General features: G+C 38.5%; 1 protein-coding gene across 2 annotated transcripts; it reads left to right on the forward strand.

Moving 5' to 3' along the window:
* Positions 1–8,398: 8,398 nt before the first annotated feature.
* LOC127941800 (inactive tyrosine-protein kinase PRAG1) lies at positions 8,399–24,250 on the forward strand. 2 transcript variants are annotated; one of them, XM_052537226.1, is made up of 7 exons: positions 8,399–8,598; positions 10,250–10,455; positions 11,200–11,540; positions 12,074–13,428; positions 19,876–20,009; positions 21,430–22,007; positions 22,188–24,250. In XM_052537226.1, the coding sequence occupies exons 3-7, from the start codon at positions 11,283–11,285 to the stop codon at positions 23,193–23,195; spliced, it is 3,333 nt and encodes a 1,110-aa protein (XP_052393186.1). In that variant the 5' UTR covers positions 8,399–8,598; positions 10,250–10,455; positions 11,200–11,282; the 3' UTR covers positions 23,196–24,250. The 2 variants fall into 2 exon arrangements, with proteins under 2 accessions (XP_052393186.1, XP_052393185.1); XM_052537225.1 differs by lacking the exon at positions 10,250–10,455.
* Positions 24,251–25,653: the final 1,403 nt, after the last annotated feature.

Raw genomic sequence — 25,653 nt, forward strand, 5'->3', positions numbered from 1 at the left:
TAAAAAAAAAAAAGTTTTTGCTTTGAATTAAGTTTGTTTGTCATTTCACTTCTCAATCAATTATAAAAATAAAAAATAAATTTGCACCGGAAAACATGAAAAAATATTTAAAAAAATTATTATTATTATTATTATTTTTTTATTATTTTTTTTTGTATAGGGTTTTTGTCTTATTTTTTATTTTGCTTTGTCTTTTTCTGTACAAATATCTAAACATTTCATATATATATATATATATATGTATTCACTTGAGAAGCAAAAAGTCTTGTTCTCTAATAAAAATATTTAAATTAAGTGAGTTTCTGTTTAAAAACAAGGAGTCAGAAAAATAATCTTTTCCCTTTGAATTAAGTTTTATTTATTATATATTATTTATATATTATTGAATTTAGATTTTTTAAAGCATAACCACTTAATTTCAGTGAATATTTGTACTAAATAAAGGAATGAATAAATGTGTTGATTTTTAAATATTTAGATATTTGTTCTGGAAATAAGACAAAAACAAAAGTACAAAACAAGACCAAAAAGGAAGAAAATTGGGTAGGTTTGTAAAATATCTTATACACACTGTATATCCATGTTCTCATTTCCTCAAGGCCTGCTGATAAATGTCAGATTTGACAACAATAAGTGGCATGAAAGCTGATATGAGCCGGTGTTTCCTCTCATTGGCCGGATTTAACGTGTCATCACTTTTTCCCGCAGGACGGAAGTCAGGCTCAAGCAGCTAATAGTGAAGAGGAAGGAAGTGATGCTTTAAATAACAGGAAGAGAAACAGTGGCTCACTTGTGCTATTCTACACCTTTCTCCCATCATGCATCTGGTTCAGTAAATGTCATGATCTCTCGTTCGACACGGCAGATACGTGAGTCAAAGACAGGAAGTGATGTCATCACGGGTCAGTCATCTAGTGCCCAGACACATTCATATGAAGAAGCTCTTCTATATAGACCAGCAGTAATCGTCTTGAAATTTACTGTAAATATATGGTTGTAACTAAAATTAAATAAATAATAATCTAATAGTACAGTCACGTGACATGCAGGTAGAGAAATTAATGTTGTTTGATTTTAATGTTGTTGTTTATTGTGATGTTTTTATCAGACTCTCATTCTGACGGCACCCATTCACTGCAGAGCATCCATTGATGAGACACTGATGCAATACAAACCTGATGAAGACACAAACTCCTCCTGATCTCGGTCATCCTGAGGATGTACAGCTAATCCTCATTTTCGAGTGATTATTCATGACCTCAGGACCTCGAGTGTCTCATAACAGATGTCTGAATGCTGTACATGTGTAAGACAGTATCTGTGAGCGGTGTTTTCCAGCAAAGACACGTTCTCACACACACATGAAGACTCTCTTGCGTAAGTGACCCGCACACGTTCATCTCGGCCGGGCAGGAACAGACACATCTCTATAACGCTCTCTGTCTCTCCATTAAACCTCTTTTATCTGTATTACATCTCTCTTGTGAGCAGGTGAACACACAACATGGGTTAAGTGTGCTATCACATGCTCATTTAATTAACTATTTCAATTTCATTCTTTAATGATATAATAGTGTTTCAGTGCGTTGTTCTGATTCTTCTCAAGTGTTCGTTCGGGTTTATTTGGTGCTGTGACTAGTAGTAAACAGGACTACAACATCTATCTAAAGAGCAGAAAAACACATTTACTGATTGTATTTCATAATCAAACTCACCCGAATCTGAGAGATGAGACTTTGTTTCATCTCAAAAGTATCAAAGCAGAAAGATTATTGTGATTTATCGGATGGGAGGAGCTACAGATCAACTGAAAACTGCATAGACAGATTCATCGGTTGATCAAAATGAGAAATCAGTCTAAGTCTGTAATGTTTAATCGTGAGTATTAGATGAAGAAGCATTGGTTCCAGCGGCTGAGAGACACTCAGAGCCGAATGAATCACACAGAGACAGACAGAACATCATATCATCATAAATCTGTCCGACATGCTTTCAGTTAAACTCAACATGAAATCAAAACTGACTTCCTGGTTTAACTGATTCATCAGAGACTACTCTAAAGAAAAACACGTCTGCCTTCATAATATTTCATCAAATACAAGGTTATGACCACGTTTTGGGACAAAGTAAGGATTAATGCTCCTTTTTATTTAAAGGTTTGACCAAGCTAAATAAGACAAAATATCTTTTTTTTTTTAAATAAAGCAAAAGATCTAGAAGTTATTCTGTAGTAGCCAATTTTAAATTTTGCTAATATTTTTACTTTCAAACATGAACACATTGACTGTTTATTTTCTCGTCACATTCATTAATGAATTATATTATAACATTAAAAAAAACCAGACCTACCACTTTAATTTAACGAGTTTTAGGGCTGCATTATTAATCTATTTTTTTTTTATCATGATTACATTTATGGACGCCACAATTACATAAAACTCCACGTATGTTCTTCTGCATGCTTTCTACATGATATCTTAAGTGTTTTCCCCATTAACTTAATGTTAGTTTTATTATAAAATTATAACTTTTTTATAATATAAAGAAACAAATCTTATTATTATTGTTAAGTTATTTATTTTCATCTAAAAATACAGCATGCAGTTGCATCAAACAATGGTAAAAACATCATTCAAAGTAAGTTGTGATAACCTTAATTAATAATCACAATGAAAATTTTTAGGGAATAATCGACAATTATGATTTTTTTCCCATAATTGTGCAACCCTAATCTGTTGCTTTCCATTTGCATGTACATTAATTATGCATGAAATCTACTAGTGATTTCTGAGTAAATCCTACCAATTGTTTTCGGTGTGCTTACAGCTGTGATCAAATATAATTTCCCAGTGCATGTTAAATCAGTGTATTGTATCATCTGTTGTGCTGTGTTCGCTCGTAGACTCAGTTCTGCAGGATTGTGGTCCTCCAGGAGCAGGTTTGAGCTTGTCGTCCTTCCTGAAGTGGATCAAGGTACAAAACAACACAACTTCCTCTCTTACAGCGTCAGGAAGCTGTTATAGCACTGGAAACTGAGAGCTACAGAGAGACACTGTCACTACACTGCAAAAAACTAAAGTATTTCAGTCTTGTTTTCCAGCACAGATATCTAAACATCCTAAAAAAGACACTAAATCTGGAAAAAGAACCATTTCTGTCAGTGGAGTATGCAAAAATTCTATTTAAGACTTTCTCTGACTCCACTGACAGATAGTTTTCAAAGTGTTGATACATTTTTCAAAATAAATAGCACGTAGTGTTCCTAAAGTAACTGTGTCTTGATTTTAGACTGTTTCTACCGTAAGAAAATAATTATTTAGCAATCTATGTGAGTCGTCGTGCGTCATTGGATCGAGAACAACTTTTAAATTCTCTTTCAGTTCCTGAATTTATATTAAGTGTATCAGCAAACAGGATGCAGAATTGCTGTTTCAATTTGAATGGAAGGAAGTAGAATTACAATGACTTGAAATATGTATAACTAAATAATGTTGGCTATTTGATAAAGGATCTTGTGTCATATTGGATGTTCTTTTAGAATTCTTCCTTTATGGAACGCTACTTCATGAAATAAGTCATAGTCAATTAGTTGAAGCTCTAAAATCACTAACTGGAAGTAAATAAAAACTAAAACCAAACTAAATTAAATCTGAATAGCAATATTTAAAAAGAACAAAAACTAATAGAATTGACAAAAGCACATACAACACAGTTTATTTCTGTTGATCAGCTGGAATCTGAACTCTATAAAGCTCTACAGAATTAAAAGCGTTCTCAAGCTTTGATGTCCTTCCGATGTTTGGAATTCCCATCTCCATGGCAACAGCGGATTCCTGCGGTATGATGTCACTGGAACAGAGGAATGTGTGGAAAGAAGCTTTTCTATTCCAGAAACACACCTGCTTCCTCAGACGACAGGAAGATTCTGTTATTTTCATATTTTTCTATATTTAACTCGTGATTGGTGCAGCAGAAGAGCATCTCTTAGTTTTACTAACTCTATTATGTTCATGTGTGCAGCTAAAATATTCATGAAATATGTTTAACATATTATTCATATTTTTTTCTTTTTCCTTTTCAGTGTTATTTAAAGTTTTAGTAATTTTATTGTGAGTTTGTGATTTTTCTTTTATTTATTTTTCATATATATTTATTAATTAAATTTGAGTTATGTTCATGTATTTCAGGCTAAACTAATTGAGATGAGAAATAAACTAAGTTTAAAAGTTGTTATCAGTCAATGTTTATAATATTTTACGTGTTGCATTTTTATGGTACCAGTTAGCATTTATAACCCTGCTCCACATTCATTAAATGTAATAATGTTAATTAAATAGTATTAATTAAATCTACATTTTGATGGATTGATCAGAAATGCAATTATTTTAGATTTATTTTTTTTATATATATAAAAATTCCAAATTATAATTATGACAAGTGTAAAAAAGAGTCAGTATATCCCTAATAATATTTTAATCATTGTTTTAATAAAATGATGATGTAAAAGCCATTTGCATCAATTTTTAATGATCTTTATTATTTGATGTTGTAGTAGATTACGGTCTTGTGTTGATCGGATCTCTACACGCAGATCTTTGACTCGTAGCGTTTCTTAATCAGGAAGTAGCAGATGGAAGACAGGAAGTGGTTTCTCATTGTTCTGTTTCCAGAGGGGCTTCCTCTCTCTTCAGCGTCTGAAAGCGTGACACAGATCATAACGCTGACCTTGAACACGACTAAAGCAGCAGATGTGTTTCTGAGACTCATATTCGACTCATCACAGTAATGTGTGTCAGTGAGACGAGATGTACATGATCCAAACATATGAAGAAATCCAGCTAAATCCATAACTAAACTTATTCTAGACTCTTTTTTCAGCTAGTTGCCAAAACGTTATTTCTATGTACTAAAATAACTAATATATTCTGTATGTAAAAAACAAAAACGAACTGAAACTATAAATAACAATATGTAGTTTATAGACATATAATGTCAGTTTGATGATTGACAGACGGAGAAAACAAACGCAGATAAAGAGATTGTGCAGCTGTAATTATGATTATTAAAAAATGAGCTTGTTAGGGTCAGGACGTGAGGATGGATGGAGAAAACATCAGTTCTGTAAATCTGAGGCATTTGAGACGCATTGATGATCAGAACAGATGGCAGTGTGTGTGTGTGTGTGTGTGTGTGTGTGTGTGTTAATGGACAGCTCATGTCCTGCAGGAGATTCATCTTATATTGATCTTCTCCTCAGAATACAGCAGACGGACTTCAGCTGATGGTTATCTTCGTATCTTGAGCGTTTCTTCTGTAACTGGATCTTCAGATGAAACTACATTAGGAAGAGGTGTAGGAAATCATTAGGGAAAGCATTTGCTCACTGTGGATCTGTGTTATAATGTTGTCCACACACTGGATCTTGTGTGCATAGCTGTGTGATGCTGTAAGACAGAACATGTTGATCTTATTCTGCAGTAAATCACTCTTATAATCCATCCAAACATCGTTTCATAATCATCCTGTCAGAGAGAGAAGCGTGTTGCAGCGTGCTGTATGATGCTTCACAATCACCAGACGCAAGAGAAATCAGACTCAATCAAGTCTCTTCTGTTCACCGAGGCTGCGTTTATTTGATCAAAAATACAGCAGAAACTGTGAAATATTAGTCTAATGTAAAACATCTGTTTTCTGTGTGAATCTGTGTTAAAGTGTAATGTATTTCTGTATTTTCAGCATCATTCCTCCAGTCTTCAGTGTCACATGATCTTCAGAAATCAGAATAATATGATGATTTACTGCTCAAGAAACATTTCTGATTAGTTTATTTTCACACCAGACAGCAACCTCAAAGAACACCCTAGAAAGCCAAAAACTATTCAAACCAGCCAAAACCATGGCATTAAAGACTCACGCGTGTTTGTTCAGATAAATTGAGCAGGGTTCCTCTATTCTATTGTATTCTATTCCAGGAACATCAATCTGTAAACTACTTCCTCCACACTCACTCACTTCTGCTGTTTGCTTCCGGTTAATTGACAAAACAGATCCAGAAATCCTGAAACACACACACACACACACACACACACACACACACTTTTAATCTACAATTATCCACTTACAGTCATTAAAAAGCACTGAGGAATCAACTGTGTGTCTCTGTAGAGAAGCATTTCACACTCACACACACACACACACACACACAAACACACATACATACATACACACACAGCAGGAGTTGTGGGCGGGGCCAAGGGTCAGTGTGGTACCATGGCAACACTGTGTTTACAGTTCAGGGTGGGCCAGGTTTGGAATGCAGAGACAAAACTGAAGAGCCTCACCTTAAAGACACACACACACACACACACACACACACACACACACACACACACACACACACACACACACAAACACACACACACACACACACACACAAACACACACACACACACACACACACACACACACACACAGACATACACACACACACACACACACACACACACACTCACACTCACACACACACACACACTCACACACACGCACACACACACACACTTATTGTCATTTAGTTCATCTTGATGTACTTAAATAGTAACTTAAAGTGAAAACTGAAATACTAATTATTAACAGCTATATAGACGTATAACTAGAAACACACAATGACTAAATCATTGATAACTGAACACGGACTCAAACTAGATAAAGCACCGGTCCATGTTTTTCTAGAAAGCCATTGATTGTAAGCTGATGTTTTTCAGCTTCATCGTTTGTTGCTCGGACCCTGAAACCTGCTTGATCTCATCAGATCTCTCTCTCAGAAGCGTCCTGTGACCTTTGCTCTGACCTGTGACCTCTGGGTTAATAATTCAGAAAGCCTCTCCTCTCGCTGCCATCTGAACGTGACGGATGAGAGACGAGTTACGGGGAGTCACAGGTGTCTCACACACTCCTCAGATCTGACTCTGGTCCGCCTCGCTGTTTGACAGTGAAGGAAACGCCACGATAAAAGCAGGAAGATGTTTGTGTCTGGCTCATACAACACTCATCTGTGTCTGTCTCCCTCTCACACACACACACACACACGTGATCCTGTCAGACGCTTCACTTTCTTCAGAGGTGTGTGTCGGGGAGCTTTGGGAAGCGTTCTGATCCGTGAGAGTTTGAAGTCTTTTGTTCGGTGAATCATGTTGTCTGCAGGCTGTGTGGTGAATCTGGAGAAACACTGCAGGGTTTCAGGTGTCCAGACACAGAATACAGCTGCATGGTGTGTGTGTGTGTGTGTGTGTGTGGATCTGTTACACCATATGGACACTGTATAGAAGAAAACACACCAGTCAGTATCTAACAGCACACACACACACACACACACACACACAGAGAGATACTAACGGTTGTTTATTGGCACTGGCGGATCCTAAAGAACCTTTAACACCATCGACAGCCGTCCAGATTCATCAACACACATGCAAACGTTTGTTTTAATGTTTCTGAAAGAAGTCTCTTCTGTTCACCGAGGCTGCTTTTATTTGATCAAAACTACAGTAAAAACAGTGAAATATTATTCTAAAGTAAATCATCTGTTTTCTGTGTGAATCTGTGTTAAAGTGTCATGTATTTCTGTATTTTCAGCATCATTCCTCCAGTCTTCAGTGTCACATGATCTTCAGAAATCAGAATAATATGATGATTTACTGCTCAACAAACATTTCTGATTATTATCAGTGTTTACTATTTTTGATGAAACTATGATGCATTTTATTTTTTAGCATTCAAAGATGAATAGACAGTTAAAAAGAACAGCATTTCTTAAATAATTTCACTTTCCAAAAAAATCAAAAATAAAACTTACTGACCACAAATCCATGTGTGTGTGTGTCTCTCTCTCTGTGTGTGTGTGTGTGTGTGTGTGTGTGTGTGTCTCTCTCTCTCTGTGTGTGTGTGTGTGTGTGTGTCTCTCTCTCTCTCTGTGTGTGTGTGTGTGTGTGTGTCTCTCCCTCTCTCTCTCTCTCTGTGTGTGTGTGTGTGTGTGTGAGTGTGTGTCTCTCTCTCTCTCTGTGTGTGTGTGTGTGTGTGTGTGTGTGCATGTCACGGCATGTTCCCTCTTCTCCTGCTTCCGGGGGTCTGAACAGGGAATGAAGGGAATTTCTAGTAAATTCCAGACTCTGAAGTGTGAGCTGTTGACATTGAACATGAAGGAGCTGATCAGATTGTCGTTTTCAAGGTGATTGATCACTGTATTGATTACAGTGACGGCTGGGACGGTAATTAATGTGTGTGTGTGTGTGTGTGTGTGTGTGTCTGTGTATGTGTGTGTGTGTGTGTGTATGTGTGTGTGTAAGTGTGTATGTGTGTGTCTCTGTGTGTAAGTGTGTATGTGTGTGTGTGTGTGTGTGTGTGTGTGTGTTAGGCCCCGCCCCCTCTGCAGGAGTTGTGCGCCGCGTTGCTTCAGTGTGATCAGATCAGAGTCACGCGGCGCTGCTGTCTGTCTCTCGTGTGTCTCTCTGTGTTTCTCCGTGTGTTTCTCCGTGAGTCTGTCCTCGGTGGATGAGCGGAAGCACGCGTGTGTTCTGCGGGAATCCGTCTGTTTCAGCGCAGGTAAGAGCTATCGATCTGTTCTCAGCTGTGTTTCTGTCACGCGTGGATCGGATCATTACAGCAGACCGGAGCGGATCAGTCCGGTTTCTGTCCGCATTGCTTCATGCTGTTTCTGATGCTCCTGTCAGCGTTTCTGAAACCTGTTTCGACATCTCTCTGTGGCTGATTGTGTTGTGCTGGTCTTTCTCATTTGGACCGTGCATGTGCTGATCATCATAGATCCTGTCCCAAAACATTACTCAAGAATCATAAAACACGACCGTGAGATCTTCAGACTAGATCCAGCATCGCTTTGTTGTCATCCGTTTCATTCTGTAAACCGTTTCTCTGTTAAATCAACATTTCAATTCGAATTGAATTCTGTTTCTTCAAAGAAGTGAAATGAAATGGAATCAGTGTCTGAATGAAGCCAGAATGCGTGTTGCATGTTGGTTTCTGAAGCAGTATTGCTGCTGTGAATGGCAGTGAGCGTGCACAGTAAATACACAGTAAATACAGGTAAATACAGGTGAAGATGACACTGGAGAGTGTGAAGCACCGGAGGAGCGCACCCTTCCCCCTGAGCAACATCTGAAGCCAGAAACAAGTGCTGAAGTGTTTTCAGCTGCTGCGGGAACAAAGAGCGTCTCCTTCTCTTGTGTCGTGGGTTTGGACTTGTCCGACCTGTTGCCAGCGAGTCTAACACATTCCCTCCGTCCCTGAGAAACACAGAAGCAGCCTGGTCCTCACGAGCTCAGAAACATCACCAAGCTGCTGTTTTGTTAACCCAAAACAACCTTTTTGCTCTCTTAAGAATCCGATTCAGATTCCCCAAAGAACCTTTCAGTGATCAGCTCTTAAAAGTATTATTTTTTCTCTTTAAAGAAGCTTTTGTGGAATGGAAAGGTTCTTCACTGCACCACGGACACCAGTAAAGATAACGTTTCTTTTTAAGAGTGCGTGTCAAAGATTATTTGCATTTAAAGACTGCAAAACATAAACTAAGACGAAGGAGTGTGGATATAGTTCAATGGTGAATGTACATGGTGTATACACAACGACTTATCAGCAAATAGAAAATAAAGCACCATATGAAGTGATTTTAAGTTTAAGAAGTCATTAGACTCCAGTGTCTTCAAGCATTTTAATATTTCAAAGAACTACTCACTTTGTCCACTATAAAGAACTTTTGTGCATTGATCAAATCTCATGGATGTTAAAGTAGCATGCCAAATTAGTTTTTAAAGATGGTTCAGTCCAGATGAAGGAGTGTGATTATGGTTTATCGGTGATGTATTGGATATTCAAGATATATTCACAATGATTTGTGTAATTAAGCAATGCACCATTTATTTGGCTGTGTAGATTAAGAAGTCATTCTACTTCAGTGTCTTCAATCTCTTTCCCAAAGAAACATTTTTATCTTAAAGTGAAGAGCACTTGATTTTACTTCGGCTCAAAATCAATGTGCATTGATTGAAAAAGTTTCATGGATGTTGAAAGTTCTCCGTGCAATCATTAAAGCCTAAATAAACGTTATGTTCAAGTGCAAAATGGTTGTTTAAATGCACACCATTTAACATCCATGAAACTTTTCCAATGCACACTGCTATTTTTTGTAGAGCAAAAAGTTCTTTGGGGAACCAACATGGTTCTAGTTTATGTTTTGCAGTGTTTCAAACACTAGTAATCTTCAGTGTGCCAGACTAATTCAGACCGCGCTCGATTGAAGGGCAGTGGATAGTTGACCTCGTCCATCTCCAGCACCACTTTCCCAGGACGCCAGAATTAGAGGCTCTTCTGTTCTTCTGTCAGGCTTCAGAAAGCGTTCTCTGACGGGAGGAATGTGAGGAATGTGAAGAGGAGACTCGCACCACGGTGAGCTTTCACACCACGACAGACCAGACACGAGCGATGGTGCGAAAACTCTCAGATTTGTTTTCACTCTCTCTCTCTTTTGGGTGATATCTGAGAGCGAGTGTGCAAAACCAATCTTTATGGCCAAATGAATCATTCCCCGAGGCTGTAACTCCAAACACAAGTTTTGAGCGGGCGTGAAATCAGCTCAGGTTCATGCATGCAGACTTATTTGAAAAAGGTTGTGTTATTTCCTGTTTTAACCATCCGTGCCTTAAAATATACCAGCAACTGCTTCTGCGAATAGAGTCCTGTATCAAACTGAGTCATTGTGCGAAGACACATTTGCAAATGTGGTTTAGACCTGCACCTGCTGCTCCTCTTTTTTAGAAAGCGGTGAGCTTGTTTCTTAATTAAGAGTCTAAAAATGAATCGCATGTGTGCGGCAAAGGTAATTAATGATCTGAAAGATTTCTCAATCCAGAGCAGACGCCATCTGGTGCTGTCCTTTGAAAAAAACCACTAAACAAATGTGTTATGGTCATTAAATATTTGCATGGTAATTAGTTGCAACTTTAAACAAGCTGCATGAAGCATTCCTGGATCTTTCCCGCTGCTGGTTGACGGTTTCAGGGAAAGATCCGCTTGGAAAGATTCAGAGAAAGTCCATGCAACTCGTTGAAAATATGCAGCAGGAGGTTTTCCTATCAAACATATAAACAGCTGAAATTCACGACGGTCTGTGCTTTATCTGGTGTTTTTCAGACTCCTGTGCTGTACGTTATGATCAAACCCCATCGTAAACGTCTGTAGAGTCGATCAGACGTGATCTGGAGGTCTGCTTTACAATGTCTGCGTGTGGAGAGTTTGCAGAGCACGTGTGGAAACCAGGCTCCTGTAAGAACTGCTTCCATCCTCGCAGCGCTCACGGACCGACCGGATCGACGGGAGCCGCTTGTGTCCCAGCGAGTCTGATCGGGGAAGACGAGGATGGGGTGACGTCTCCCTCCCCGTATAGCAAACCCACCATCGCTGTCAGACCCACCATGATGAACACGGACGTCACAGCGGAGCTCATGACAGACATCAACATGAATACAGAACAGGTAACTGCAGAAATGCACTGAAATACTGGAGAACAACACCAAAAGATTAAAATGTGCTCCTTTAAACTCTTGTTATGGTGAAAGTCAATGCTATCTCCAAGGTGGGTTCAGGTGGGTGGGGTTGGGTCAACATTCTCCAGTAAATGGGTGGAGACTGGAATGTGTTTGTGAACACGAGATAACAGACTTCATTCAGCTGAATGGACCCTGTACAGGAAGGTAGTGATATGGACACCTTCAGGCTTTTAAACAAAGATCATTAGATCCCCGCCAAGGCCATTGAATCATTTCTATCACAGACTACAAAGGAAACACACATGGACACAGTTAGTCACATAAAGTGTGTGTAGAGTCATATAAGATGATTGATTGGTTATTTGTACTTGTGAATAATTGTCAAGTCAATCAATGCATTGCCTGTGAAATCTTATCTGCTTACTCTGTGCTTGTTTATGTTTTGATGTCATGATCTCAAGGTGGGTTTCTTACAGTGATGAGTTTTCCCAAACTTATTTATCACTTCTATGTCTCAGAACAACCAGAAGACCTCTGTAGGACTGAAGAAAGCTCTGGATTTGGCTCCTCTGTACATCGAAAGCAATGGATGTAATACACCTCTTAGAGAAACCATAATACAAAACGGCATCTCTGGAAAGAAGTTCTCCCAAAACATTTGTTCTCCCACTGGATTATCCAACGACTGCATGGTTATCAGCGATATAATTGTGAGTCAAGAAGATGGCAGTGTTCCCCACAGTCTGAAAGAGAACGGGAACAGTGACTCCTATAGACAGATGACCAAAGTGGTCAAGAGCACTTACACCAATGGAGATACATATCTTCATAATGGGACTGGAAACAGTGATGGAGTTACAAGTCCTCTAAGGGCATCCGTAGGGGAAAGGCAAGGCAGAACTGCACCAGGGAACACGGTTAACGGATCGTCCAATGAGACGCCAGGTACTTCTCCATCTCCAGTGACTCCAGACTCCTTCCACAGAAGCCTGTCGGACTCGTGCTCCAATCGGAGCAGCGTGGATTCGTCACCAGGACTCCGGAGTCCTCAGAAGTCTCCAAGCGTTCCCCAAAACGGGCTCGAGGGAAGTGAGCCGATCTATGCCGAGAGCACCAAGAGGAAAAGACGACTCAATGCTCAGAGCGATGGGAAGGCTCCGCAGTCCTCCGAGTCTGACACCGAGGTCAACGTAAGCGACAATCAAAGAGCGACTATTACAGTCATGGCCGCCCACACTGAGGAAAACAACCGGACGTTTTACCTGAGCAGCCCGGATTCGGCCGTAAGCACCCAATGGACCCATTTCAGCCCAACCACTCCCAAAGACCCAACGAGCCCAGCGTTCACTTGGCCAAACGCTCCTGATGCTCCTGAATCCACCCAACCCAAGCCTCACTCGAGTCCTCTGGTTCCCCCCAAGATCAGCACCCGTCCACCCAGACTTGGTACCTCCAGTCTCTCCCCAGTACCGTTACCCGAGCTCAGCTTTCACGCGGTTCTTTCTCCAAATCTAGTGACTTCACAAGTGGAAGCCAGGACTCCAACTCGCACCGTCCCAGAGTGGAGACACAAGTCCCACAGCACCAGGAGTCTGGAGGGCTGTATTGATGAGGTGGAAGAAGAGGTCGAGTCTGAGGGGACGGACAAGAGATTGGGCTCTTCTATTGGGACGGGCGACTCCATCAATAGTTCTGCTGTTCCTTGCATTGAGTCCAGAGAATGGACGAGCGAGAGCAGTGCGATGCCAGGCACCACCAACAAAAGCACCAGTCATATCCAAGCAGAGAACCCGTCCTCTCTCATTCACTCCAGTGAACCCAACACCAGTCGGGATCCTGCGCCTCCGCCGCCGCCTCCCAAAAAACACCACCGGTGAGAGCTACCTCCTTATTTTTTTATGCTGTTTTCCATGTTGGTTTCCATGTTTCCAAATATTATTAATCTATTGGTGCTTGTGTTAATGGTGGCTTCACGTGCTTTGGTAAATACAAGTTTCCTAGTCATTTTTGGACAAGGGTAAGGTCGGATATCCATCTTGGAGATCATTTTGAGAGAAAACATTCTGAAGTTTAGCATTTATTGGACTGAAACTTCAGAATATGTTGAACGTATAGTTGGTTGTCATCGAATGGGATGCCAAAGTCTATTGGATATTGAATGAAAATCTTCAATACATTTTGGCTTTAAAATGGTTTTCCTAAAGAAACAAGGAAGAATGAACCAATTGTCCTCCGTTATTTATTTGGTTCCCAGCAACAAAGCACTTGAATCTATAATAAACAAGTACTTATGATGTCAGAAGTGTTACAGTGGAGATTTTCGATAGCATGTGAAGGCAAGAAACAACCAGTTAGGTTTGTTGCCAGGTGTTCTTGATCAGGGCATTTTAACTCATTTAGAAACATTGCTAGTCAGTGCTTTATTAGTGACGAGTTCTGTTGTTAGTTTATTCTTATCTCAGGTTTCGTCTTGTGATTGATTCATGGTGAGATATTTGGTGTCTTTGGTTTTGAAGTATTGAAGGATTGTATTAGTCTGTAATCAACCCTCATAAGATGGTTTTCTGTAAATAGAGAGCTGGTCTTATTGACACTAGAGCACTGAATGTGTGTTTGTTTGCTGTTAAGTCATTTAACACTTGCATGCTGATTGAACATCATCTGCTAAGACTGTTAACACTTATAACATGTATTCTGTTTTTGCATCCAAGAAGCATTCATTTATAAAACATATTTTTCATCTTAAACAATCTTAAATCTGGTCAGCAGCTTCTCATTAATGAGTGAATGTGAAAAAAGAAAACTCTAAGTTTTGCATTTGCACATTAACTACACCAAAAAAACTATAATGTAATATTTTTATATATTTTTCCTTCATTATTGATGATACTTATATTTGGATATATCATTGTATGTAATTTATAAAAACATATAATCTGCGAATTTCCAGTATTGACACCATTGAAATGAATGGAATTTATTTAAATCCTCATGATTGATCAAAAAGAGTCTAAAATATGAAACCTACATATTTATTTCTTACAAAACAGCTTACATATTACTCTGAAAAGCTACTCTGAAAACAAATTAAATTTATTTTACTTGCACAAACTTTCCTTCTCAGATAAAAAAATAGTGATATATATTTTTTTTTATGCTGCAATGGTTCGTCAACAGACTTCGGTCTCAAATAAATCCGTCCAGAAGTGTGAGAGATATGGGGAAAAGGATAAATATATTTGACAAAAGTTTTTGACACTAGTATAACTTCAATGGCAATTTTACAAAAAAAATTTTTTTTATAATAATAATTTTTGACACTAATGATACTCCATACATTACGTAAAAAAAAAAAAAATCTCATACATAAGCGTAAAAAAATATGTTTTTGAGTTTCATACTCTTATGGAAACAAATGTGATTTGAATGCGTCTCCTCCGGACTGGAGTTGTGAAGCTGAGGGTGAAACTGGTCTCTTTCAGAGCTGAAATTAAACGTGTTAACACCTCACCTTTAGAGAAGCGCTCTCTGCCCTTCAGAGCTGCTTCCATTAGCTTGAGCTTTAATTAGTTCTCATGTTAGACTGACTCACAGGAACATTTCAGGCCCAGAGTAGCATCACCTCGTCAGAATAAAGTGTGCATGTTCCCGTCTGTCAGAGTCGACAAACATCTGCTATCTGAGCATCAGCCGTATTCAGATCCTCGACCGACTGACGCCACACACACCGCGTGTTTGAGATCTGTGTTTATACCATCAGCAGCGAGGTGTGAATTCAAGCCGTGTGTTTCCAAACAAGAGCTTTTTTCAGCAGATCGCTGCGGTTTGTGGCTGTTGAGACGTGCTGCTGCTATCAGAAGCCAAGAACGATCTGCAGATGCAGGAGAACAACATAAATGTGTGTCGAAAGTTTCACTCAGAAATTGCTAGCAAAAGACACAAACTGTGCAAAATGTGCAAAATGACAAAAATGTACTAATGCAGGGTTCCTTATTTGGTGAAATCGAGAAAATGTGAATAATTTTTATTTAAATATTTAAACAATTTATTTGTTTATAATTTATTTGCTTTAATATATAAAAATGTATCAAATATTTCGTATATATTTTTTTAATATTATATTAAAGATTTTAAAGTTTTTTATATGAATGAAAATATATATTCAGTTCTTAATATTTGTTGAAATATAAAAGATATGTATAATATTTTTAATATAGTTTTTTAAATATTTAAAAAAGAATTTGTTTTTAATTTATTTGCTTTAATAAAACTGTATCAAGTATTTCATATTTTTTTAAATATTAAATATTATAAAGATTTTTATATAAATAAAAATATATATTCAGTGTTTTATATTTGTTGAAGTGTAAAAGATATTTATAATATTTTTAATATAGTTTTTTAAATATTTAAACAATTTATTTGTTTATAATTTATTTACTTTTAATAAATAAAAATGATCAAGTATTACTTTTTTAAATATTACCTTAAATATAAAGATATTTATATATTCTGTATTTTATATTTTTAGAAATGTGAAATATATGTATTTATTTATTTATTTTTTACTTTTTTTATTTTTTTTATCTATGCAAACAGACTATTACAATATTTACAAAATGCAGAAAACAAATTCAGAGACCAACATAACATACATATCAGTACGATATGTGTGTGTGTGTGTGTGTGTGTGTGTGTGTGCGTGCGTGTGTGTTAGTGTAACTGGGTGAGGGAGTAGAAATATATGAATAAAGGGGGCTGTAGGGAAGTACAACAGACTTAACCAAAAATAACAATAACAATAGCAATAGCAATAGTACTAATCATAATAATAATAATAATAATAATAATAATAATGATGATTATGATGATAAATCCAATTAATAAGAATAGACAAATGGTAATAATAGTATTATCAGTCATAGTAATGATGAACATATATTAACAAATATTTTCTTCCAGAATGAGGGGGAGGTTAAAGGATCAGGAAAAGGACAAATAAAATAGTAGTAGTAGTAATAATAATAATAATAAAAATAATAATATTGACACAGCACATTGAAAGTAATGCTAATAGTAGTAATTGCAATAATAATAATAATAATAATAATAATAATAATATTGATAAAACTATTAATGATAAGGTATTGTAAAGCTGCCTCTGACATCCCTCGTGGCCATGGCATATGATAGACCCTAAATATATATGTATTTAGTATATTCAATATTTATAATATTTGAATGTTATACTAAAGTGTATCAAAGATTCTATATTAAAGAATTGTAATATTATATTGGAATAAGATGTGTATCAGTGTGACACGTCCCCGTCTTGATCTGTCTCCAGGTCCCTGGTCAGTGTCTGGTTATTATTACTGGAGTGATGCTGTAGTACAGTAATGTGATGTGGGAGCGTTAAAGCGTGCACAGACTCGTCGTGAGCTCTTCATGAGATTAAACTGTGCTTCGCTGGAGTCAGAAACAGCAGCTCATGTGGTTTCTATAACAAATATTAAATGTGCTCCAGTAACTGCGGATGAATCTGAGTTTAACGGCACTTAATGTCCTGGAAACAGGTTATTTATAGAGATGCAGTGTGTAGAGCTGTGTGTTCATCTTCAGTGTGTGTGTGTGTGTGTGAATAGAAACATCCAGGAATCCCCAAACGTCTTCATCAGCTGAACCTCTTTACATTTTAAAAGTTAATATTCTAATAATTTAACAACACATTCACACGATTCTCTGATGTAGTTCAGAGGTCACATGACATTCAGATCAACAAATAATATATTATATTTAGTTTTTGGTAAGTGCCTCGTTTTATTTATTTTAATTTTACATTTTTAGTATTTATTCATTTTAATAGTTTTATTTACTGATTGTTTTAATTTAATTTTACATTTTTTATAATTTGTGATTTTATTTCAAACTCAGTTGTATTTATTTTAAATTTGACTTTTTTTGTATTTTATTTATTTGTCATTTTATTTTATTAAATTTTTATTATTGAATTATTATTTTTTATAATTAACTTCTGTGTTTTTATTTTATTTATTTGTTTATTTGAAAACATTAAAAAAAATATTTTATTTAAATTTTAATTTTTTTGTATTTATCCATTTTATTGGATTGTTTTAATTTAATAAAAAATATATAATTTGTTATTGTTTTATTTTAAACTTTATTTTAAATAAAAACAATTCAGTATTTTTTTTTTTTAATTGTATTTTTTTGTAACTTTTATTTTATAGAATTGTTTTATAATCAACCTGTTTATTTGAATTTTAGATTTTAATTTTATTGATTTGTTAATTTTAAAAAATTAAAACATTTTATTTTAATTTTACTTTAAAAATTTTTTAATGTTTAATGATTTGTTTATTATTAATAATTAGTTTTTCATCAGCTCAGTTGGGGAGCCTTGATTGTTCAGGACTAGAGAGAGTGAAGTTATGATCTCTTCTGACGAGTTATTAACGAGCAGGAGCTGCAGTGGTTGTGATGGCGGTGTGTTCTGGTGTTTCTCTGAGCCTGAGTCGAGCTGAAGAAGCTTCTAGAGCAGGGAACAGATGAAGAGCGCCTCGAGTGTGTGTTTCCGCGCCTCGGGTCGTGTTCTGCTTCGAGAGCACATGCTGTCAGAGATGATTAGAGATCAGACTCAGAGAGAAGCAGTGATTCTCGCTCAGACGCTGATCATCCTCCGGTCCTCGGCTGCTCAGGTGAGTGACGCTCTGTGGTTTCACTCAGGTCCTGTGCTTGTGCTGGTTTGATCCAGTGCAATGATCTCCACTGGTCTATAGGACCGCTAGAGCGCACCAAATACATCTTTCCTTTCGTTTTTTAATAATATAATGCTACATTCATGAAATATGTGCTAAAATATTTGGTATAATATATACATGTATTCTACTAGATATTGAATGTTCTGAATTATATTTAATATAATGTATTAATAATATTTATAAATGTATAAAAATATTTGAATACTGCATTAAATATTATACATATTGTTCTGATGTAAATAGGCTTGTTAAATATGCTGAGTTCAAATGTGTGTGAAATAAAAAGAAAACACTGTTTTTTATTGTTAATGAAAAATAAAAATATAAACATACAAAAGAAAAATTTGAAAAACAAACTTGAATGAAATTAGATAAACAAACAAACATATTTAAAATTTGCTGTGATGTTGCTATGCGGTTGCTACGGTGTTCTGGTGGTGGTTTAATATTTTAGGTGTGAGTTCAGGTCTGGCGTTCAACACACACACACACACACACACACACACACACACAGCAGATCATTTGTACGTGTGGTGAGACGCTCATGTTTGTCTTAAAGAGAAACAGCAGCAGTTTATAGACTCAAAATCACAGGAAACACAAGACACACACACATTTATTTATATACACACTCACACAAACACACACACACATTTATTTATACGCACACACACAGGAAGTCTACTTATAGAGCGACTCACCGCACAGAGTCATGAGTGTGTTTGTTACTTTGTATCGCAGCGCTGCTGAATGCTGCGCTCTGATTGGCTGACAGGTGTTCCACGCTCTAGATGCTCTACAGTTGCCATGAATGTGTTTTACTGTAGAGCTGCTTTATACACCTGTATTTTACTTTGATTCGTTTTGAGTGGTTTGGTTTGATGAAGCAGCATGACTTTATAGCATGTGTGTGTGTGTGTGTGTGTGTGTGTGTGTGTGTGTGTGCATGTGTGTGTGTGACTCTGACCTGTGTCGTCAGCTGACAGGAAGCTGCGGTGCTTCATCGCAGTGCATCAGGTGTGTTTGACGGAGAAAGACGGACGAGTGTGTGTTCACGAGGAGGCTTGTGACAGAAGTGCATCAGTGTGAGGATGCATCACGTCCGCGAACAGCTTCTGTGTCACTTTGGCAATCTGTAGTTCTCTGTGTGTTTGGGATCTGTAGTTCTCTTTGTTCTCTGTAGTTCTGTAGTTCTCTGTGTGTTTGGGAGTCAGATGTGTTGATGTGTGTATTATTCATGTTCACTCATGTGGTCTTCTGATGTTTATGTGTCTGTGTTGTTCAGTAGAGCTGGACGAGTCGTGTGTGCAGTGTGTGTGTAATATATATATATATATATATATATTTTTAGATGTGAACATCCGTTGTTTGAGAGATTGTTCAGACTGATGTGTCTCTTTACCATTAATGATGAGAGAGAGAGAGAGAGAGAGAGAGAGAGAGAGAGAAATAATGAGATAATGACACAACGAGGCACAGACTCAGACTTCCACACGGTTGTGAGGTTAAATGTGTGTGTGTGTGTGTGTTGTCTGCAGGGTGTGTAAGCGTCTGAGTGGCAGTAATATGGATCTGGAGAGTGTGGGTCAGCAGGGGTCACTGGAGAATCTCAGCCAATCACTGCGAGGATTGAACACGTCCAGCGACAGTCTGCAGGCGCTCACACACACCGGTGAGTTACACTATTACTTTTCTATTTATTTGTTCATTCATTCGTTTATTTTTATTTATTTATAATTTAATATCCATTCATTTATCTTATTGTATAAATTGTTGTTTATGTAATATTTATTATTTTTTTTTTTTTTTTTTTATATTCATTCATTTATTCATTCATTTATATTTCTTTATTTATTTTATATTCATTCATTTTTATTTATTTTATTAGTTTTTTGTTTATTTAGTATTCATTAATTAATTTTTATTTATTTTATTCATTTAATTTTAATTATTTTTTATTTATAAAACAATTAATATGCATTCATTTATTTTTATTTAATATTCATTCATTCATTCATTCATTCAATTGTATTTAATGTTTTTTATTTTTTTAATATTCATTAATTTTTATTAATTTAATATTCATTTATTAATTACATTTGATTTATTATTTTAAGTGTTTATTATTATTATTATTATTATTATTTAAAAAATTGGTTGGTTATTACTATTATTATTACTTACAATTACAGGATTTTATTTGATGAAATCCAAATTAATTATGAATGAATACAAAACAGATAAACACAAAATATAAGGATTTAATATATTTTTCACTCTCAATTTCTGCCTGATAAAATATTTCAGAGCTTAAAATAACTAGTTAAATGTTATTCATAATAAAATGCCCATTCAGATTTCATGAATTTATTGAATTTTTCCAAGTCTTGAAGTCACAATTTTAAAATGATGCTTTTTTTCCAAACTCAAACTAACTTTGGATTTTATTCGGTAGCATTAGGTCTAATTACAGATGGCATATTCTGTGTCATGTTGGTGTGTTTGTTGACTGCGTGAGTTTCTGCTCATCTGAACTGGTTCTTGTCTCTGTAGTGAACTTCCTGTGTAGACAGCAGAGGGAAGTTCACTTTGTGTTCAAGGTTTGATAAAGGAATAAAACTTCCTTTCCTGATAATCAGCAGTGATGAGAAGGGAACATCAGACACAGTTCTTCCTCCTGATGTACCATCACATTCATACAGTAGCTGTGCGAAGCATGTTCCCATAATGCACTGGGGCGCAGAGATAACGGAGGGTTAAATAGAGCAAAGCAGTTTTCTGATGGTTTCCTCTCATGAAGCCACAGATCTCCATCTCCAGGCCTTCATTAATGTGTCACACAAACCACAGAGAGACTGTCACGTGTGTGTGTGTGTGTGAGTGTGTGTGTGTGTGTGTGTGTGTGTGTGCGACTTATAACCATGCTGTTATTGTGAATATCAGTCATGTGATTTTTTTTATGTTATAGTTAGATCTTGCCATCATCAAACCATATTATCATATCATTAAACAACTTTTAATTCAGTCAATATAAATGTTTTCAATTTGATTTAAAATAATTAACCGTTTGTTCTCCCTCTCTCTTTCTCTAGACTCCACCCTCCGCCTCAGCCCCTCCCCATTTCCCAGCAGCCCGTGTGGCTCCGCCCCAGCCTCGCCGCAGCCCGAGTCGTTTCCTAGCAACAGTCTGGCCAATCAGCTGCAGCCGCCTCCGTTGCCGCAGAAGAAGCTGGTGAACCGCACCGTCTCCGCTCCGCTCGAGTCGAGTCGCCCGCGCCCGCGCCTGCCCTTCAGCGGCTCCGAGACCAACGTCAGCGAGTCTGTGGAGCGCCGCGCTCCTCGTCTGGGGATGGTGACGTCCTGCTCGTCCCCGCAGCTCCACACGCTGACCGCCGGCTCCACGCTGCAGCTGCACGCGCTGCTCAGGAACATGGACAGCCGCGAGGGCATCTACTCGAAGCTGGGCGGCCTGTACGCCGAGTCCCTGCGCCGGCTCGCGCTCAAGTGTGAGGAGCACTTCACCAGCGGCCAGAGGAACACGCTGAGATTCGACGAGAGCAACTGGTCACTCTTCAAACTGACCTGTAACAAACCCTGCTGTGTGTCCGGAGACGCCGTGTATTACTCGGCCTCCTGCGCGTCAGACACCCGAAACACGTACGCCGTCAAGGTGAGAGGAGACACACGACACCGGCTTCCCTCTGTTCACACAGTTGTGCTGTCCAGTATTTTTGTGTATGTCACTAAACAAGCCAAAGGTGACACTATGAGACATTGGGCAGCTGTGAATGTTTTGTAAGCGTCCGTGCATCCTCGTAACAGTGCTGTTCTCTCTCTGTGTGTTGGTCAGATCTGTAAAGGCCAGGCGCCGGACAGTAAGCAGGTTCATCTGTACGGTCTCTCGGTGCAGCAGAGCGTCCCGTCTCACTTCAATCTGCAGCAGGACTGCGGTCACTTCATCGCCTGTGTGCCGCGGAGCATGTCCCCGAGCGAGGAGAGCGGTCCGGCCGAGCAGGAGCGAGTGGTGGTCATCACACGGGACGTCCCGCACCAGACCGTGGCTGATTTCGTCCGCGAGTGGGAGTCGTTCCACCGCGCCCAGCCGGAGGTTTACGAGCGGCGCGTGTGTTTTCTTCTGCTGCAGCTGTGTGCGGGTCTGGAGCATCTGAAAGCACACGGCGTCACGCATCGAGATCTGTGCATGGAGAACCTGCTCCTGGTGCAGCGTCCGGATCCTCAGCAGCACAGCCTCCCTCGCCTCCTCATCAGCAGCTTCAGCAAAGCCAAGCGCTGCGACGCCGACGAAACCACGGTGTGCGCCGACCCGCGTCTGAAGCGGGAGCACGCTCGGCTCGCGCCTGAGATCGTCTCGGCGGCGCAGTACCGCAAGTTCGACGAGTTCCAAACCGGCATCTTGATCTACGAGCTCCTGCACCGCCGAAACCCGTTCGAGGCCACGCCGGGGAAATGCGACTACAGATGCGAGGAGCTGCCGCTCATCCCCGGCGCCTCCATCTACTCGGCCGGTCTGCAGAGACTCGCTCACCTGCTGCTGGAGCCGGACCCTGGACGCCGCATCCACATCCGGGACGCCCGGAGCGTCCTGCAGGCGCTGCTGTGGGGGCCGAGGAGAGACCTGCTGGAGCACAGCACCCCGGAGCCCAGGGACCACGGCCTGCTCAACTGGCTGGACGTGAAGCGTGCGCTGCTCATGATGAAGTTCGCCGAGCGCTCGCTGGAGCCCGAGAGGAACGCGGAGCTGGAGGACTGGCTCTGCTGTCAGTACTTCTCCAGCGCTAACCCCAGATCCCTGTGTCAGACGGCAGAGCTGCTCTACAGCCTGCGCTTCACACACTGAGCCATGCACGTGTCACACACACACACACACACACTCGACCGAACACTGTCTGTCTCAGAGATGTCCAAACACTGTGTCCTTCACTGGAATCAAACACCAGCAGCCGAACACTTTCATTTCATCTCTTCTGCTTTCTAACTCAATCTCACCACGTCTGACACACACAGATCACGCTTCACTCACACTTTGAAAAGGGAATATCTATATATTCTTTTTCTTTGCATGATTTAAGATGTTTTGCATGAGTATTTTCATGTCAATTTCTGTAGTGCAGAAACTCTCATTCTCTTAATACGGTAATGACAATCATGTTGCTGGACAGTTGTTGTTTTAAAACGTTATTTATTAAAATCAAAGTAAAGGAACCAATACAACATAGTGATCTGATTGTGGGAGAATATATTTTGAGCAGAAGTGTGATCTGCAGAACAGTATTTGATCGGTCCGTCCTGAATGATCTCTGGCTCTGAAGGTTTAGGAGCACAGTTTTAGACTCTTAAAGGTTTGTGTGGATGAGAAGCAGATGCAGATTCGTCCTGGTAAAGAACATCCCGTCTTCCTGCCGGCTCTGAGTAAACTTCCTGTTTGTGAAGAGAAGCCACTTCCTGGTGCAATATTTCTAGCTTCCTCTGGTTCTGCCGGACACTCGCTGACTAAATGTGATGAACTGTTTTAGATTTATTTGGAGTGCCTTTTGTGATTTATATTTTGAGGTTGAAGCCGAATCATTTCGAGCTTGATGGAGATGAAACTGTGAGTCTGGAATTTCACAGAAGATCTTCAGATGGAACCGAAATTGTGTTTTTTTTTAATGTAAATAAATTGTGAAGCAGGTCTTAACAGCGGCACATTGGGTGTGTTTTTAAACCTCATGTTTTTTTCATTTTTATTTCTGATTTTATTTTGCTCTAAAGGTTTTTATTTGCTGCATCCTTCAGTTTTCAGAAAAAAACTCTTAATGTTTTAATGTTTTTGCGCTGTAACGTCCTGTATATTAATAAACTTGTGTCAAAGACTTCTGCAGCTTACAATAAAGTGTCAAATATTTTCACATATTAACGATTTGCTTGTGTCTCTGAGTGAATAATGCTTTTAAAGGAACACTACACCCAAAAATGTAAATCTGCACTCCGTTCATCTGAGATCAGGATGAGTTTGTTTCTTCATCAGGTTTGTAGAAATGTAGCACTGCATCAGTGTGTCATCAATGGATGCTCTGCAGTGAATGGGTGCCGTCAGAATGAGAGTCTGATAAAAACATCACAATAATCCACAGCACTCCAGTCCATCAGTGAACATCTGGAGAAGACAAAACCTGAAACACATCCAGCATTTTAAACTAAAATACGAGTCTGTAATCCATAATAACACTTCCTCCAGAGAGAAATCCAGACACATATTTGTTAAGATCTCTTTAAACGCTCCTTCTCTACTGATCTTACCTTGAGTCTAGAAATATAAAACTGAACTATAAGATATATCTCAGAAAGATGAGCACATAAAGGCCACATATGAGACTCCTGATCGCTATAAACAGGAGAAGTTCAGTCTCAGATGTGATGAACTCATCTCTGTCTGATTGCGATTGTGGGAATCTGTTCAGCTTTTCATTGTGTTTGTGAGGTTGAGGTCATTTACTGGAACTACAGTAACGTGTCTCTGCCTATCAGACAATTATGGAATTAAACCAAAAAAATTATGGTTTGATGTGGATCTGTAACATCTGTTTAAACATGTTCTGCTCTGGTGTCTGCTTTGATTTCATTTCACTCACTGTATTATTACCATAGACAGTAAAAGAACAGCTCTGACATCTAGCGGTCAGTGAAGAAGCTGCAGCAGGACACAGAGCGTCCGCCAGGGGGCGCACAACGGAGTGTCATGTACTCATATATGTATATACATTTAGTAATAATATATAATATATATATAATTACACATAAATATAAAACACACACACACACACACACACACACACACACATATATATATATATATATATATATATATATATATATATATTGAAGTAATTAAATGTATTTGAAAATACATATTTATAAAAAATATTTAAAGTGCATGAATGTACAATGGTTACACTGAAATCTTTTGATTAGTTCATTTTGTACTTTTGATTTGAAAGATACATCTTTTCTAAACTTTCTCCGTGAGAACGACGTGATCTTCACCGTCTCAGATGCACATAAATAAAGTGTCAAAACATCATAACACATTCACGCCTCAGTCAGCAGACTCGAGAGCAAAATTACATTCGCTTCCTCTCAGTAATTTTCCACGTTTTACTATTGCGAAGCATCAGCTCATGAATATTAATGACGCATGCTCTCGTTCGCACACTTGACCAAGCCGATTGGCTGAAAGCGTTCCTTTTGAATATTAATTAAGCATGTGCTCTGGTGCACGTACGATGCGTAGCGCCACTCGCTATGTGAAGTCATTA

The sequence above is a fragment of the Carassius gibelio genome, chromosome A21 (assembly GCF_023724105.1).
Source record: "Carassius gibelio isolate Cgi1373 ecotype wild population from Czech Republic chromosome A21, carGib1.2-hapl.c, whole genome shotgun sequence".
NCBI lineage: Eukaryota > Metazoa > Chordata > Actinopteri > Cypriniformes > Cyprinidae > Carassius > Carassius gibelio.